The 19,938-nt window shown below is 27.0% G+C and overlaps 1 protein-coding gene across 1 annotated transcript; it reads left to right on the top strand.

The window, feature by feature from the left end:
- Window positions 1–17,678: 17,678 nt before the first annotated feature.
- LOC122853994 lies at window positions 17,679–18,476 on the top strand. The gene is made up of 4 exons (XM_044154405.1): window positions 17,679–17,797; window positions 17,877–18,007; window positions 18,093–18,278; window positions 18,338–18,476. Exons 1-4 carry the CDS (start codon window positions 17,690–17,692, stop codon window positions 18,474–18,476), a joined length of 564 nt encoding a protein of 187 aa, XP_044010340.1. The 5' UTR covers window positions 17,679–17,689.
- Window positions 18,477–19,938: the final 1,462 nt, after the last annotated feature.

Below are 19,938 nucleotides of genomic sequence, written 5' to 3'. Positions count from 1 at the left end.
ATTGGGGATATTAACATTCAAACAAAAATAAAAAAATTGTCCAATGAATTTTTTTTTTAAATAACAACAATTACTCGAGTATATTTGTCAATGAAAAAATTATTGTATTTATTATATAATGAAATTAAATTTTTTATTATTTTAATTTGTTAATGTGTATTATGAAAAATTTTCATTGGACACACGCTTCTTGCGTATATCCGTTATATGTTTGTGGGGTCTCTGGGCTAATGGCATGCAAGTGGCAACAGTAACAACAAAAACAAAAACAACAGCAGCAGTAGCAGCAAAAACAAGCGGCTCCTGTTTCTGTTGGGGTCGATAAGGATTAGCATTTTTATGGGTCTATCTCGCTTATGTGCCATATAGCCCAACGTGCCACCTTGTTTTCTTCTACTTTGTTCACATACACACACACACATACACGTGGCATATTATATCCTAATATCTACCACTCGTCTTTTGCACATCACTGGTAAATAAATTGTGCATAAAAATGTTAACGATAAAATATAACATGAAAATTTAAATGATATAAATAATACATAATTAATAACAACATAAATAAAAAACAAATTAAAATATACAAATTAAAGATAATAGAAAAATATATTTTATAATAATTTACATTGCTATTATTATATTTTTTTTGAATTTAAAAAGAAATTGAATTTTTATTTCATTAATATGATTAAATAAATAAATATATTTATTGATATAATTATGTGTATACACAGCTGATTTATTCACGTATATGCATTTGATTAGTTTTCGAATGGGCGTGTCATTTGGACATATCTCTGCGCAGAATTTGATTATACACGGTTTTAGTCTTGGTGTATGATTCAACGAGAATGAATCTTATGATTTTTTTGCAACCGGTCGAAATGTCAAATGCAGAGAACACGGTACTCTCATTTCTCAAGTAAAAAAAATCAAGAAATTTTTGTTCTATTTATTATAAAAACAAAACATAAATTTACAATTAATGTCGCTATGATTTTAAATACTGATTTATCATATTTATAATCGACGTGAAATATGATTTGAAGTATAGTTGAATAATTTTCTGATAATTAGCTGCGATTATTATTATACTCATGATCGAAAAGATTATCAGTTCAAATATCAAAAATTTGACATTGATATTTCACGTCGATTATTTATGATAAATATGTATTGATTAGCGACAAGAAAGATTTCATGTTTAAATTAATAATGATTTGTTACCGAATACCTAATCGATATTCGATTTAAACATGTCATATATGTACGCAATATGAGAAACAAATTTGCTATACTCATCAATGATAAATAACTTCATATAATAAATCAATATATATCATGTAAATTAGTATACTATCAATGTATATTATATTAGCTTTATGATTCAATGAATCTTATGATTTTTTTGCAACCGGTCGAAATGTCAAATGCAGAGAACACGGTACTCTCATTTCTCAAGTAAAAAAAATCAAGAAATTTTTGTTCTATTTATTATATATATATACATATATGTTATTCTCATATTTGCCATCTTATTTTTTTTTTTTTTAATTTCATTGATATCTGATGAAAAAATATTTGAGTTACGAAATATCCATTATGTACGTTGAATATTGTCTCTCAGACTCTGGCAGCCATCTTGTTGCGAATTCTGACAGATTGTGACTTGATAAAAAAAAAAAAAAAATAAGATAAAAGATACATAAAAAAGAAATAACGATGGAGAAGAGAAAGAATAAAAAGAAAAATAAACGAAAGAGTGACGCTGAGGACGTGAGTGAAGAAAAAAAAAAATGTAAAAATTGAAATGAGCGATAAATCGATATTCATCAAGACTTGCACGCAAAGCAAGACAAGAAATTTTCAATGCTATGCCATCATCACGATTAAATTATTTTTTTTATTTTTCATTCTTCTGTTTTTTTTTTTTTTATTCTCTGAGAAATACAATATAAATCAATTATCCGGCTAATTGGCCAGCAATGGAAGAAATTATTATCATGCCACAATGTCAATCTTCATAATAAAAAATAAAAATAAACTTGAATTGTACACAGTAGTACACAGAATTTATTTTCATATATTTTTTTTTTTTCAATAACTATTTTTATTTATGTTATTTTTGTTAATTTTTTTTTTTTAAATTTGTTTTTCATTTGTACATGATTCAATGGAATCTGATTCGCCGAATAAATTTATATCGTTTCAAGTTCATAACGACCCTCTCATGCTGACAAGTATTAAAAAAAAAAAAAGAAATGAAACGATTGAAAAAAAAAAAAAATGCAAAGCAAGTTGATACGTTGTTGGAGCCTTGTCCATATTGAGCCTCGTCAGTTTGTTGATTCGAGTGAAATACGCGTGTATGTACGAGCTCGTAAAGTCTCGTCTGGTAAATGTATATATATATATATATATATATTTATGAGGCATGTGGATACTATGGGGTGTTTAGTGCGTATTAACAGGAGGCCGAGAAAGAGAAGGGTGGCTCACTCGTCGAAGAGGATGGCACACGTCGAAGGGCTGTCGAGAAAAGCTCAAACCGGGTTGTTTTAATATTTATGCGCTTGCGCGTATCCATAGGCAACAGGACTTAACGCCCCCGCCACTGCTTGTGATACAAGATTCTACTGTTTCATCATGATCGTAAAACCTCCTCATTTATAAATGCATCTTTTTATTATTTTTGCTTTTCAAGACATCTTTAAATTTAAGCCATGTAAAAAAAGACATCAAATTTTTATAGTTTTACAAGTTTAATTGAAAAATTTTATTTTGGGTCTGACTATTTTCAACTTGTACTACTTGAATATATAATTTAAATTTTTTTTTAAGTAAAATTATTAAATATCGTTATAATTAATAGAAAAAAAAAAACAAGTTAGTTTATTATTTTTTGTTTATATTGAACAAGTAGAATATAAAAAAAAAAATTACGACTGACACTGCTTGACTTGTACTACTGAAATATAAAAAGTACTAATTTTTTTCCAAATAAAATTGATAGATATAATTATAGAGCTAAATAAAGCATAGATAGATATGACGCTTAGTTTTTTATTTGAAAAGCTAAATAATACAGATTAATATAATTTTTTTTGGTTAATAAATATACAATAATAATAATTGAATTCAATGTAATTTTACAATACTAGAAATACAAGAGGTGGTGATTCACACGTTTGCATCGTATAATGCCAAATGCCGAGACTTAGGTTTGGCGTTTAAATTTACGAAATGGTAATAGCATACAATAGTAAATGCATAAACGTGCCAAGTCCTGCGTTTGAATGTCTGTACCTGAAAAAAAAAACAATAATAATATTTATACATTGAATAAATAAGAAACAAATAGAAGTTTATTTACAAAAAAAAAAAAAAAAACAAAAACAGCAGTAGTTTATATAAATAAATATATAGATTTATTATAGAAATAAAAATGACAATATATCAAAAATATTTTGATTATACTAAATTATAAAAGTTGATAAAAGATTTGTTAAAGTGATAAATTTTTTTTTTCCACGCAATCTACAAATAAAAGTTGAAAAATTCTATTTTATTTTATTTTTTTCAAACTAGTTATGTTTATTTATTTAACCGTTGGTTGTATATCGATTTACGATTTATTTAGTTTAAAAAAAAAAAAAAGAGCAACCAATATATAAAACTGTCAGTTGTTGAATTTAGTAACCTATCGAAATGTTATTTAATCGTGTTTAAATTGTTGTTAAATAAATTTATTTAAAACAAGCTGTTGCATAAAAAAAAAGTACAACTTTTAATTATCCATAGAAATTAATTAGACAAAAAAAATATATATTATAAACAATTCGAAAAAAAAAACAATGAAATCTCAATGAGAAAAATGTTTATTGTTGAAAGTTTGGTTTTTTTTTTTTTAAATATAAAAAATGATGAATGATTAGGTGTTGGACGATGCTTGAAAGTTTTTGAAAAATAATCGTTGAAAAGAAATGAGAGTGAGGAGAAAAATAAAAAAAAAAATTGGAATATGGAGGAAAGAAATGAAACACAGCGAACAAGATGATGGATGGTCTCCCACTATATATACCTTCACCCTCAGCTTTGGATAAAGTGAGGGCGTCTCGACGCTGACGACTATGCTGACGCTAATGAGCAAAATATGAGGCGCCATCACCCTCTTTTCATTTTTTTTTTATTTTTTTTTTATTTTCACCTCGTTTCATACGACCTCTCTTCACTTCTTTACTCTCTTGCGTTCTGTCCCTACGTTGATATTGATTGTCCTCCTCGAGAAAAAGCAAGAAAAAAATGTTAAAAAAATCAAGAGGAAATGAAAAAAAGAAAAGAAAAGAAATCAGAAAAATGCTGGAAATAAAAACAGTGCCAGAAAATCCCAAGTGCAATTATTTCAGCGACTGTTGATAATACTTGAATATATATATTTTTTTTTATTTTAATTTAAATAAATTTTCAAGACAAATCAAATTTTTAATAATATTAAAAATATATTTATTCTTTTTTTTATTTATCATAAAAATTAGCATTCTTTTGAATGATATTTTTTAAAGATAGCTTAAATATTTACAAATGTCAAATTTATTATATCGAAATAATAAATAATTCGACAGTAAAAAAGTTCCAATTTAACAATAAATTGATTCATCAAATACCTGATTTGCTTTTTGTCATATATTAAATAGCCAATATATATATTTGCATGTGATTATCATTTACCTGTATAAGTTATTAAGATATATCTATTATTTTCTTGGCAATTTAAATGCATTTATTTGTTCGCGTGTATACACCTGAGTCAGAATGGATAATGCCAGATGTTTACGATCTCCTCTCACCTCTCTCACCAACGCTTTCGACCCTCGGAATTCGCATGTCATTTGCATAATTGGTCATTCAGCGAACTCGAGACAAGTCGAAAAAAAATGAGAGTATAAAATATAAATAAATAAAAAAATATAACTTGATTCTTTTTTTTTTGTCTGTGTCTAAATATTATGTCATTCGTCGAATAATGTTTAAAGGCAAAAAAAAAATTGAAAGTAGTAAATTTTTATTTAATGTTTATATTGAAAAAAAATATATATAAAAACAACGTGATAATGACAATTGACAAAAGAGTTTCATCACAGATAAATTTAATTAATTTGTTAAAATCATTATGGTTTGAAGTATAAACAAAATTTCTTTGATTTGTTTTAAGTATGAGAGATGTTACAAAGACAAGTCGCTTCGGAGTGAATGTTGAAGACAAAAGGGATATAAAAGCTTGGGGTGTTTTTGAATATATCAAAAATAAGGGAGAAGATGAGAGAAATATATATAAATTTCCTTGTGTTGAAGTATGGTAGCACACAGTCACATTGTATACTCAACTTCCCTGCAATTTTCAACAGAGTAAAATTCTCTGATCCAAAATTTATCGATGTCGTAACCAAATAGTTTCCTTCCTTTTGCATTTTCACTTCTTGTATTGTGATTTTTTATTTTTTTTATCAACATGATTATTATCATCATAAAAAAAATCATACAATATTGATATTTTGTTTTTTAAATAAATAGTTAATTTAAAAAAAAAAGCTCGTTTCGTTAAAATGTCGATGTCGAGTGTAGTTAGTAATAAATTATTATTATTTTTTTGTACGATAATGATTTTTTTTTTTTTTGCTGTGTACAATAGTAATAATAATTTTTTTTTTTGTTTTATTTGACGATCGATTACGTGGTATAAACCGTAACGCCCTGTAACAAATACGCAAATGAGAATTGAAGTCGTCGCGTGCCAGTTGGGTGTACAATGCAGCCGTGAAATAAAGAACGCCGTAAGCTATTTCTTGAAACAGCCCTTTCCACGGTACACACCCCAATCTTATCGCTAACGGAAAATCGAGAACGGCACGTGAGGTCAAGGCAGGCCACGTCGAAGCCACGCAATCTCAACAAAGTTGCAATTTCTCTATTGCTACTGCAGCAGCTGCTGCAGCTACTAACTCTTTTTTTTTTTTATTTATATATTTGTATTTTTTTCTTTGCTTACTCGGTTAAAGTAGAAGCGAATCTAGCATTTTATATATATATACAACATGTCCATCACTCAGTTTTAAAGTACAACTACAATTCTCAAAATAAAAAAACTTTTTTAACGAAACCGATGGACGCGAGGTCAACACGGTCTCGGACGTCGCGCTGCTTCCTTCCGATAACAAACGACCCACTCACACGCTCTTCCAACCCCAACTATTTTTTATTTCATCCAACTATTAAAAATAAAATTCCTTTTTTTTATTTAACCTCAACCCAATACTGCAGGAATTTACCTCGTACAAATGTCAACAAAAAAAAAAAAAAAATTACTACTTTTTTTTTTTTTTTATTGATACTATAATAAAAGTATCAGCATGCCAATCATTATCGTAAAATTTTATTTACCACAAATTCATTACAATAAGTTTTTTGTTATTCGTAAAAAAAAAAAATAATAAAACAATTTTTATAAAAGTTTTTTTCTTTGTTTTTATACAAACAAAAATAATAGGATAAAAATAAAATAAAAAACTAACATAAGGAGCTTGAAGCTTTTCTAACTTTCCGAGCTTTTTTTTTATTCTTTTATTTTATTATCCGTTCACGCAAAATAGAGAAATAGAAGAAAAGAAAAAGTTTGTGAACGCACGTGAAAATTTCGCGGCTCAGCTGGTCGAGGACATTGATTGGCGAGCAAAAGAGAGAAATATGAGAGTGAAAGAGGGTTGTATATATATGGAGTGCTTGGTCGCACGGACGGACGGTTGGCTGGCTTGGTTGGCTGGTTCGTTGCCTGGATGTTTTTAGGTTGGTAGATGATAGGGATGAAGCAAGTGCAAGTGAGAAACACGTCTAAATTGAGAGAAAGTAACTGAGAGAGAAACCATTGCCTCATGCATATTCAACGCCACTCTCAACTCCTCCGTCACGGAGGGTAAGAATAACCCCCCTTTAACCCCTCACTCACACTATCAAGTACTGCGCGCGTTCGATCCCTTTACAACTATACCTCTTTGCTCTTCTACCCGTAAAATTTCTACCCTCCATATTACAGAGGAAATAAAGAACGACAGAAAGCAAGTTTTTTTTTTCTGCCAAACAAAAAGAATACTCAAGATTCTAAAAAAAAAAATGTTGATACTTTTCTTTTCTTGTAACTTGGTCAATGAAAATTCGAAAAAATTAAATAACAAATTTTATGAGATTGTAAAAAATTAATAAAAATAAAAATTTTTATTTTTATTAAAAATTATAAATAACATTAAATTTACATCATGTATATAAGATTAATTAAAAATATGTTTGTACATTTTTTTTTATTACTATAATTTTTATATTTTTAAATTTTATTTTTTATGTTTTTAAAACATTAATGTAAGATGTATTAAGTTATTTTATTTATGTTGTCAATAAACATTTATAGGATATATAAATATGAAAAAAAATAAAAAATAAATAAATAAAAGATATAAGGTTTTGTAGTATGGTGCGTGCGGTTGTTTTTATTATGTGTAAACATACAATCTCACTGTGAATTGCCTATATGTATATATTTGTGTATACATAGAATACTTTAATGCATTCAAATGATATTCACTCTCGCGCACTGACGCGAATGCTTTCGACAAATTAATGCCATGTACCGAATATCTATCTGTCGTGTACTAAATAGCCGATCAACGATTTTTCTTGAGATATTCAACCAAGGGTGTCTCAATAAAATACTCATTTTAATAAATTTATTATCATTTATGTTACTTTTATTTTTAATGAGTTTTTATTTATTTATTCATTTCTTTTTGATTATCAAATGTGTGTATGACTAATGAGTCATTAGTCAACACAACAGATCCATTATCATGGTCATGTTCAAGTCTGAGTTAAATTCATTTGACATTGATTTTATCATTTTACATTTATGTTAAATTATATATAAATAATTTTTTTTTTTATTTTAAACTTTAAAGTTTAATAAATATGAAAAATGACATTTATGATTTTTAGATAATTTTTTTCTATTTACTGTTGGGATAAAAAAAATAAAAAAAAATATATAGTGTATCAATAAAATGATGAATAACTTGAAACCACAACCACAACAAAATCGTAAAACACAAGTTCGTAAAAGCTGAATTTTAGCGAGTGGTAGTTATTATCACGTCACGCTATTTTCATGCTACAAAGATACTTTTTTTTTTTTTTTAAACTTTTGATAGCTGTAATTCTACACTCGATGTATATATATATTTTATATAGATAAACTATTATTACACTATTTCTTTTATTTTGTTCGTAAAATGTTGGGGAATCATCTACTTCAGTGAATATACGATAATAAAAAAATAAAAAATGTTCTACTGCAGTCTTACGTGATGTTATGTTGAGATACAATGAAATATATATCATATGTCCCACCTGTCGAAATATATAAATGTATATTTAAATCTCAGTGTAGAAAATACAGCTGGATTTTGACTTATTTCATGCATCAGTGAATTTATCAAATTTTATTTAAATAAATATATGAAAATTCTTAAGAAATTTTCCATTATATTGTTTTTAAATTTAATAATATATTAAAATTATAATTTTTCTAATATTTTTTAGCATAATAATAATTATTTTATGAATAAATTTTGTTGTTATTGTACTTGTCCTAATTTTTTTGGCAAAATAAATATTTAAGTAGAGCACTCCAGTTATGGAAAGACAAGGTATGATGACACTATCGCCATCTATTATCGAGCTTTTGTTTTATGGTAGCCATTTTGTTTCTGGAGGTGGCCAGAAGGTCGCCGTTGTGTCGCGACCCACCCGCGCATGTCCATTGGTCCCTCCTACTCCTCTTGATATTTCCCCCTTCTTTGTAAATATTCTCCTCAATCTCCTCACAATATCCCTCTTTATGATACAAAATTTCCCACCTTGTCATAGCTCTCCCTTAGATATTTCTATCCCTCTTTAACCCCTCTGCAGTTGATAGTTCACATATTCACTCTCACTTCCTCATGTACATATATAGTTTTTTAACATCCCCACTATTTTCTGCGTGCCACCGCGATATTATCACTCTGTTTTACTTGCGATTTATCGGCCTTTATCAACTACATTGCTACTGAACGCGTTGGGTATTCATTTCCTGCCGACGGTTTTGTTTCACTGCCTCTTTATTTTTACCGATTTACTAAAAAATTGTAACTTTTTTTTTTTTTTCAAAGTGTCCTTTTCCTGTAACGAGATATTGCAAAACTATAAAACAATATTTTTTTTCGAATTTATTCAATAAACTGATAAATATATATTATTTTTGATAATTTTATAAGATATCATTTTCTGAAATTATTATTAATTTATAATACATGTTTTTAAATAAATAATTGTCAAGTAAAATTATTATTTTTTACATTTAATTAAAAAATAAAAATAAAAAAAACAAATTTATACAGGAATATGGAACGCGATTTCATTTCCCTTGATGTTCACATCCTGTTCCCAGTTAGAACGTCGTAAAACCGAGAACCATTTGCTTTGTGTCGCTGTGTGGAACTCAACCAAAGTACTTTGAAAGAAAAGAAAGAATGAAAAAAAAAATAACCCTTGGAATTGTGTGCGACACAGTCACGATAAAAAAGAAGAAAAAAAAAAACCAACTTAAAAATAACAAAAAAAAAAAAAATGATGAGAAAGACAAAGATCGAAAACAAGACGTCGACATTTCGTTGTTAAAGTGCTTTCAAAGTGAGTAAATTCAACAGTATATATATGTATATCTATATGAGAAACTCATGGATTCGAGTCTACGTTCACGGTCTGGTGATTAGCGCCGCCCCCCGGGAATCGTAACCGCCAATCGTTTGAACGGGCGTCCCGACGCCAACGTCGACCTTACCACAATATCGTGGGCTAAATAATTTTTCCAATATTAAAAAAATCATATTATAAATTGAAAATCATCAACCAAAATTATGACAAACAATAGAAAAATAACAACAAACATTAAATTAATTATCACTCATCGATTTTACCATACCAAAAAAAATTATTAAATAGCAATCTTTAAATTATTGATAATAATGAATTGTTTTTTTTTTTTTCTGTTTCAGATTTCTTACAATCGTAAGTTGAAAAAAAATAAAATAAACAAATGTGCGATGGTCGATGAAGGGTAGCAATATCAATTTTCGTGAGGGTTTATTGTCGATAAAAAGAAGGGGTAAGAAATTGCCATGTACTTTTCTATTTGCCAATTCACCAAGTACATCAAATTTGTTCCCCTTATTTCAAATTTACTCAACAAGAATCCAAATCAGTTAAGAATATTTCAGTGATATATGGACAAAAAATAAAAAATAAACGATATTGTGAGGGAATTTTTATTTTTGTATCAAAATTATTTGATGAAATATTTACGCAATACAATTACATAAACAATTTTGTTTTTTATTTATTTACAATATAAAATATTTATAAATTGGGGAAATAAAATAAATATATATTTTATATTGGTATTGAAATAATTTAAAAGAAATTTTTTTTTATTTGTTATCAGTTTAGGGGGTTTATTAATTCCCCAAGGAAATATATATGTGATATTATAAAGCAGTAGGAAAATTTAAAGTTCTACCGACCTACTGGACTGACCATCGAGTCGTTGTGCGCATTGAATTAATTTACAACTCCTTGGTTACATTGTGTGTCTCTCAACGGAATACAAAATATTAAGTTCCCATGTACTGAAGTTAAACTTGTTTCTCCAACGTGGTTTAATGTCTATCTAGCAGTGGCGCCCAAAGTCCAACAATTTATATATATGTATATTTGCAATGTCTACATGTATTAGTAAATAAATTGATGTATTTAAATGTAAAATAGTTCAAGTTACTTGGACAGTGACAGCCTCAATGTCTCCTCGTAACATGATTTTATTTTTTAAGCTGCTTGCTTTAACAATACATCAACTCGATAATCATATGCATATTAAAAATTTATACTTGTCTTATCTAATTTTTATTTAAAAGACCCTCTTAAATATTTATTGATTTAAAAAAGAAGAAAAAAAAAAAAACAATTACTCGAGCTTTAGTCTATTTTATTGAATATAAAAAAATAATTTTATATACTTGCTTTGTAAATTCACATACATTTTGATTTATTTAAAATCGCGACACTCTGACAAACGGATGTGCGTGTTGCAATATTTATTTTTTATTTATATTTTATATTTTTTCTCAAGTACAATTATTAATATACTCAACCACATGAGTTGTATATTTACTCAGTCATAATTATAAAAAAAAAAAAAAATGTTTATATATATTATTTTTTGTTATTATTCATTTTTTATTGTTGCTGTTTTTTTTTTTTTCATTTTAATATTATTTTTTTCTACATGACGACTTTGAAGATTGTGCATTCAAGTTGATATGTGGTACATCAGATAACGGGAAATTACTTCCTGCATTGAATCACGAAAATGTAGAATTATTAAATAGAAAAAAATATAATTAATTATTTTTTTTTTTTTCCTTATGATTATGATTTTATTATTTTTTTTATTCTATTGATATTATTTGAAGAATTATTGTTAAATTTTGAGCCGATAATAGAGAAAGCTCTTGTAAATTTGGTCCAGTTGTTGGAAGCTGCCAATGCAAGGCGCTGAATTCGTTTTGAAAGCTCTATCGAGGAAGAAGAAGCTTTTTTAAACAACAAATATATGAAAGCTTTTTTATCTCAAGCATGCGCTATTTTTACAACTAAATATATAAATATTCTATATCCAAATTTATCATCTTAATAGATAATGTAGAAATTTTAAAAGATTTTATTTGAATTATTTAAATTTATAAATTTTAAAATATATTTTTTTTCACACCTGGATATGAATGATAAAATAATGATATCAAAATGTAATTATACAATATATTTACATGAGTAAAAATATTAATTCAATCAATAATTAAATGTTTATAAATTACAAAATATAACCCGCATTATAACATGTTGATTATATTTTTTTTATTTATTTTATTGTTTATAAACATTTGTGCATGAAATATAAAATTTGATATAATTTTATGTTACTGTCAACTTGGTACAATAATAAACACAATTACATGTATTATTTTATAAATAACTACACATCAATTTGATATAAAACTTGCAGCTGCGAAATTCGCGAGTTATTTAAGACCCAAGAAGGTCAGGTCACTTTCAACATTGAAAAATAAAAAACGAAAGATCTATGGATCGTTATTGAATTCACCTGCTTGTTGGGTTTGTCTTTTTTTTTTTTCATATATTCTTCTTTGTTGTTTTGTTGGTACATTCACCTGCACATGTATTTGCCGGTCAAATAACAACTCAACATTTTCCCAAACATCTCTTTTAAATAAAAATATATCTAATTTTTTTTTTTCACTATAAAGTTTCTGATGAGTCAAGTTCTAATTAATATATAAACTAGTATTTTCATTATATTCAAAATTAGCAATTCTGATATAAAGTTTGATTTTGGACTGTTGACCAGTGGCCCCAGGGGTTAAAATGATGAAACATGAAACCATGAAGAGTTAAAAAAGTAGAAAGAGAAGGTGGAGAAGTTTTGAAACACCTTGCGAGAGCAGGTGGTATCGTTTTCTCTGATGCAGCGGCTGTAATGTCCCAACGGCAATAAAATTTACTACGTGTTTGTGTGTAATACCTTGTATTTTCACTACAAATGCAAAAGTAGAAACAACCATTTAAAATATATAATTTTTTTCTTTTCCATATGTGTTAATATATGTGGTAAAAAATTTAAGTGTGTACATGGCCACCGTGTCCGTGAATTTATATACGCATACGAACTAAGTTAGTATACTTAAAAATATGTTAGCGGCTTGCGTATATATAAGCGCCGTGACCCCTGAGATATAATCTTAAGAACCGACTATGATGCCCGCCGGGAGGAGTTTGAATATACTACTACCTACTACTAATACTATAGCGAGGGTAAATGTACGTCAAATGCGTCCCTCTCACACCAGCAAAAAAAATATAAAATTAATATAAAAAAAAAACATGTTAGAGGAGGTGAAAACGAAAATTAAAAATAAAAAAAAAGGGGCAACCGCGTATGACCGTGACTGTAACCGTCATGCCGACAACCCTTCGGGGCCCACCACTGGATTTCTTATCATGATAAGATTATCCATATACAACAGAGTAGCACACACTGTTTTAAATTATCCCTCTAGAACTATATAGTAATTAGCAGTTACATATTTTTTTTTTATATTTAAAAAGAGTAACCATTTATTTAAATTTTTTTTTAAATAAGAAAAAAATTTGTTTAGTATATTTATTTTTTATTTTGTTGAGATAATAATAAAGAGTGAGAAGAATATCTCAAAGAATCCGCATCACTCAGCATCATTTTTTGGCATGAAGGGTGATTGATGGTGATGGGAGTTATCTTCCCAACCCCCTTGATGTACAAACCCAGCAATTCATCATCCCCGTTATGTTTTTCACTTACTTTATATGCAACATATTCTGTAATTTTTATAAAGTCAACAATGAGATACGTCAGTGTATATTTGGTTACTGTTTATTTATTTAGTTTTTTTTTTTTTAAGCATGTGGACAATTTGAGTGACGGTTAAATTGATAACATCTACTATTAAATACATTTTATATATGTATAGAAATTTTTTTTTTTTTAAATATTTAATTACAGAGGAACTGTGCAAAGATTGACCAATGATCATTTTTTTTTTTTTTTTCATTATTTTGATTATTTTTATGGAAAATAAAGCGTGTTTGTTTATTTAAAAAATGAAAAAGTTTGATAAAAATATCTTGATAGAACAGAATGATTTATTGGTTGAAATTTCCTTTTAGTAAATTTTTGGGTAAATATGTTGACCATTCATATCTGGAAAAAATAGCTATACAGTTTAACCATTTACCCGGTTGATACTGGACACTACTACCCATCCAATGAAAACAAAATGAAAAAAAAAAAATATGAAAAAAAACCCTGCACATCTCTTGTGTAAGCACAAAATTTCCATAAAATGAATTATTAGAGGTCTCGCAAATCTGAAAAGCCATCTTGACTTGAAATTTTTCAATCTACAAAAAAAAAAAAATATATTCAAAAAAATATATATATTATTTTTAAGCGAATATAGTCGAATCTTTTTTATAAAAAAAAAAAAAAAAATATGTATATAATCATGCAGATGAATGATTTAATTTTTTTTTCATTATTTATTTTGAAATCAAGAATAGCTGAAGTATATACTTGTGAATTTAGTGATGTAAAAGATGAGAATAAAAATAAAAGAGTTTCGTCCTTGATCCCCGTGAGTATCTCAGTGGGAGGTGTAAAGTAAGTCTAAGCGCCGAGTAAATCCAAAGAGGCCTCTCAACATAAAAAGTAGAAGCATTAAGGGTTGAAAAAATATAAAGAGACAAAAATTGAGAGTTTAAATTTTGTGACCTTTGGTCTATGGAAATATAACAATTTAAAAATAAACTAACAAAAATAATACTAGGTGCCGATGCAATGATGAAAATAAATAAAATTTCGACAAATTTCAAGTTAAATCAAGTTAAATATATATACATAACAAAGAAAGATAATAATTCTTAAATTTAGAATTTTAAGGGTTGAAGAATGATAAAATCTGCATTTTATACTTTCATCCGTACTTTGAAATTTCATTCGAGATTGAGAGCTTTCAAGTACGTCTATTGCAAACACTTGGCAATGTCGTTGTAGATGACGATGAACCAACGAACAGAGAAAACGATGAAATACTTTTCACAACATATCTATCTTGCTTCAACAATTCTTCATCCAGTGTCATTTCAATTTTTTTTACTCTCTTTCACACACACATTTCAAGAGCTATATTTACTCAGGGTAAGTGCACCTCTAGGAGCATTTCATCCCTTAGAAAAAAGAAAAAAGGGCATCAGCATTTTTCTAGATTTTTATTTTTTTACTTTTCTTCTTTATTCACTGTGTGTACCCAATGGCAAGTTTGTTATTTTTAAATTGAATAAAAAAAGAAAAATAAATTTTATCCTAGTTGTGCATGATTAAGTATAAAATCAGAAAATTGCATATAAAGTTGAAAAATATTTGTTCTTTATACACACTCACTTTGTCTATTCCTATTTAATAGAATTATAAATTTTTTTCCTTATTATACAATTGAAAAAAAATAAATAAAATTCTTTGTTTCTTAAATTAATACTATGAATATTTTTCGAATGAAAATTTTTTAAAGTAACAGACTTGAGAAAAGTTCAAAATTCAACATAATAAATATACATTACATTGTATATCTATAGATAAACTTGAAAATGAAAAAAGCAAAATTATTTATTCTATATTTTTTTTTTTTTTTGCTAAGAACAAATGCAGAGGCATGCTAAAGTTAGTGGAACGGGATAGACTGCGTCGGGTAATTAATCCGCGGTTTTTCCTAGTCTAATTAGTTGGATTTATTCTGATGTTTCATCTTTATTTTTGTCTCTCTCGTTTACCCTTCAACTGTGTACTCTCTTATCCGTTGGATGATAGTGGCCAAACGCGAGTCTCGAGTTATATTTACTTTCTTTTTGGTTATGTAGTTTTATACTGTTCCTCTCTTTTCCCAGTAGACGTGAGAGAGGCTGATATATGGAAATATATTCGTGGAGACAGAAGAGAATTTTTCCAGGGTGAGACATTGCAGCCTTCATTTTAAACCGCACCCTGTGTGCTACCCATTACATTTACTCATTCTTCATTTTAAATATATAACATTCAACAAAAAAAAAAATAAAATAAAATAACCCTTTTTATCATCGTTACTTTTTTTTTTACATCTCGAGAAAAAATCTTCTCACTATCATGATTAAAATTCCCTTCATTTTTAATCACGTGAATGTCTTCATTAAAATTTGTGTCTAAATATTTTTTAAATTACATCAACTTGATAATTATTGTTTTATATAGAAAAATTTTAATTTTAAATTTTAAAATGAATAATAATTTATTGCAATAAAAAAAAAATTTAATTTATTTTCTTTTTTATAAAGTTTTTTAATTGATAAAATTATTTTTTTATTTTGTAGTTAGTCAGAGTGTATAGTTGACTACCAGTTGTTTAAATATTAACACATGCAAAGTTATGTTTATGACATGCTAATCATCACACTCATGTTTTTGTGTCCTCTAATTGTAGGCACACGATGAATAAATTCGTAAGTGAATCTCTGCATTTACTATGTTATACATAAAATTTCGTGTGAAATAAATAATAATATATATAAATTAATCAGTGTTAAAATCTCAAAGTTTGATAACTTAATGTTGAATATAAAAAAAAAACGAATAAATAAATAATTAATAAACTTACCCGCATAAAATTTTCAATAATTATTCAATTATTTGACCCAAATTTTTTTTATAAAATAAATTCAATAAAAATATATATTTAATTATTCAAGTGATTAATTATTGACTGATTGATTTTAAATTTAATATCGTTATTAATAAATTGTTTAATCAAATGACAAAAAGTTAACATTTATTTTACATAAAACTCAGTTATAATTTTGCTAATAATTTAAAACAAAATAACATTTTTATTTTTAAATTAAAAATAAAATAACAACAGCAGTTTTATATATATTTTTTTAAATTCATCATGGATAAGGAATTTTTTTTTTTTCGACCAAATGTCATGTGGTATCGCAAGGTGCAATGACTTATTTTTGTTTATATCTATAACAAAACTAAATATGAGAGTAGCCAGGTCCCGCAATGAGCTAAAGGATATACGTAATAGATGGTAGGTGGCAAGACTCCGTGACGGGACGATTGCAAAGCCGTGACTAAAATATTTAAAAATATGTATCTTTCTGGCCGGGCTGGCGTCCAGTTCCAGTTCCAGTTCCCCGGGCCTCTATATATATATTTTTTTTTATTTTATTTTTTCTCTCTTTTACTTGTTCACTCACATTTACCTTTTCTGACTTTAACCATCATCGTTCTACCATCGCGTCGCTATATTTATTTCGCGTTTCCTTCCTGCCACCTTCAGACCAATGTATTAATGACGGGGTTAATATAAGGGAGGGGGGTCTACTCTTTTTCTCCGGAAATGTCCGCTGTGTAATTTTCAAGCGTTACTCTGAAAGCGTTAATCGCTCACCGAATGAAAAAATTTACCTTATCTTCTTATCAATGTAGTCCAGCTGACATGAACACAAAAAAAATAAATATTTTTTATATGCTTGTTTGAAAATTATAAAAATTAAACTGCAGTTTTTTTCGTTTTTAAATAATTTAAATAATTGAATGAGAAAAAATTGATAAATAATATTTAAATGAATGCACATTGTAAGTTAGATGTTCTATTATTTTTTTTTGGCTGACTTAATAATTGTGTTATCAAATACTATTGAGACGGAAAAAATATAAACATCTGTACAAATAATTACAAATTTCAAATTAATTTTATTCAACATGTTATTCATGTTCTCGAATTTATGTCAATAAAAAAAAAAAATATTTAGTATAAAAGCTTCAATTTGTTTCCAATAAATCATCAGTCAAATCGATTTTTTTATTTTTTTTAAGAGTACTTGATATTTTTTTGTGTAACAAATGTTGATGATTTTAATTTTGTCAGTGATTGTTGCTAGTTCTCTGGCACAATCACCAATTTTTAAATATCCTCATTTTACTCCAATGGCAAATTTTGAAGTAGCAAAGGTATTATATTGATTTTAATTGAAAAATAATATTACCCATGCATTTTTTTTAACAATAAATTGAGTTTTTTTGATAAAAGATTGTTGGAAATTGGAGTCAAGTAGCAAAAACTCCAAATAAATTTGATGAAGATGAAAAATGTACAAACGCGGAATTAATATTAGAAAATTTAGGAGTGATTAATGTGGGAATTTCTTCAATAAGTACCAAGTAAGTTTGACATATTTAAAATTAATTTTTAATCATCATAAAATCCATGAGAATTGAATGATGATTTTTTTTTTTTAATTATTAGAAATGGACACGCTCGTAATATAAAGGGTGCAGGAACTCCAGATTCGCACAAAGCATCATCAGTATTTAATTTCCGTTATAACATATCTTTTCTTTCAAAGTCTCCTGGTGAATTAATTGTTTTAGATACAGACTATAAAAATTATTTAGTACTGATGGGAATAATACCAATTGCCAAAATTGGAAGGTACTTTTGTGAATATTTTAATTAAAATATAAATAATTATATTAATAAATTATTATTAGTTTTCGCAGTTGGTTCCAAGTTGCATGGATATATTCAAAAAAATCAGAAATGTCACCTGAACATTATGCACGTGCTCTAGAAGTATTACACAAAAATCATATTCCAACTCATAAAATTGAGCGAGCACCAAAATGTTAAATAAGTATTCTATATAAGTTTTTTTTTCTATAAACTTACTATTATTAATTAATAATTATAAAAATCATAAATGTATAATAAAATTATTTACAAAGAAATCATTTTCATTTATAAATTTTTTATTTGATTAATAGCATGATGATTTATTGATACTATATTTTTTATATTTCAAATCAAATTCTTTCTTTGTTCTTTTCATATATATTTTCAAGTAATAAAGGTTCTACTGTAATTTAAACTTATCACTCGAAGTTATCAGTGAGTTTATCAAATGTTGGCAGGTATAAGACGAAGTGGAAAATACCTGGAACGTGTCGCGTTTCGTTTATTATACCTTTTGTAAGAAAAAACAAAAAAAAAAGGTCATAATAATACACGCCTCAAGCCGGGTATTTTAAGCGTCATTATACCATTAGCGTTATGTCCATTAGGTGAGCGAGGCCTGGAAGGTTTAAGTTGCACACACGAACATCAACTGTACCAGACATTATAACATTGTCGATAATCCTACTTGTATATAACTTTAAACATTAAAAATAAAATAAAAAAATTATTTAAATATATTTTTTTATATATTTAATTTACGTTGATAAGTGAATATAATTTTTTTTTTTATTTTTTTGTGGAACCACGCAATAACGACGAGTTTTTTGTGATGACCATGAACTTTTATTTTATCGGCATCTTGACTATTTACCTCTCTCACTCTTTTCCTCTTTGTACTTTATTTTTTTTTATTTAATTTTTGGTCGAATGAACTGTAGTGAAGAACTCTGTAATGCAGTGGGAACATGTGACATAAACAGAAACAGTCGTAATGAATATTCATGATTTTTATATGTACATTATTCGATCGGACATTGCGGGAAAAACGGAAGTGAATTGTGCAGGTTGTCGTTGTGTGGGAAACCGCGACAGAGAAGACACAACCCGCAGCCCCTAGGTCTTGATGAAACAGGGCCCATACTAATCACTTGCTTTTTTATTTTTTTTATTCAATAATTTTTAATGCTCACTTGTGATTATGTACAATCAAATCAAGCCATAAAATGCTTCTTTTTTTTATGTACAAAAAATAAAATAAAATCTATAAAAATAAAATTAACGACAACGTGAATTTTATAAAAGTTTTTAAAATAAATTCTGTGGGTCTTTATTGAATATTTATTTATTCAATAATAAATTATTTTATAATTTTTTTTTCATTTAAATAAAAAATATGCCAAGAGAAATAATTTAAATTTATCATTTTTTTTTTATAATTACTGTAATTAGTAATTACAATAAAAACTATATGAAAAAATTTTTTGAAACAATCGTTATTTACATTGAATTTTTAACTAATTACTGATTAATTGGATTTTTTTTTCTTTTTAATTATCAACTATTTGAAGAAATAAAATCATCCAGCCATAATTCCATATATATTTTTTTTTAAATTAATTTCTGAGTGGGTGATCTA

This window comes from Aphidius gifuensis, linkage group LG4 (genome assembly GCF_014905175.1).
Source record: "Aphidius gifuensis isolate YNYX2018 linkage group LG4, ASM1490517v1, whole genome shotgun sequence".
In the NCBI taxonomy this organism is placed as follows: domain Eukaryota; kingdom Metazoa; phylum Arthropoda; class Insecta; order Hymenoptera; family Braconidae; genus Aphidius; species Aphidius gifuensis.
Note: the sequence above shows the minus strand (reverse complement) of the source record. Positions and strands in the feature narration are given on the sequence as shown.

Bases quoted from the DNA above. Each gene is read 5' to 3' on its own strand.
- LOC122853994 (XM_044154405.1), top strand. From the start codon at position 17,690: ATGTTGATGATTTTAATTTTGTCAGTGATTGTTGCTAGTTCTCTGGCA. The intron at 18,008-18,092 runs GTAAGTTTGACA...TTTAATTATTAG, and splicing joins ATTTCTTCAATAAGTACCAA to AAATGGACACGCTCGTAATA. The intron at 18,279-18,337 runs GTACTTTTGTGA...AATTATTATTAG, and splicing joins CCAATTGCCAAAATTGGAAG to TTTTCGCAGTTGGTTCCAAG.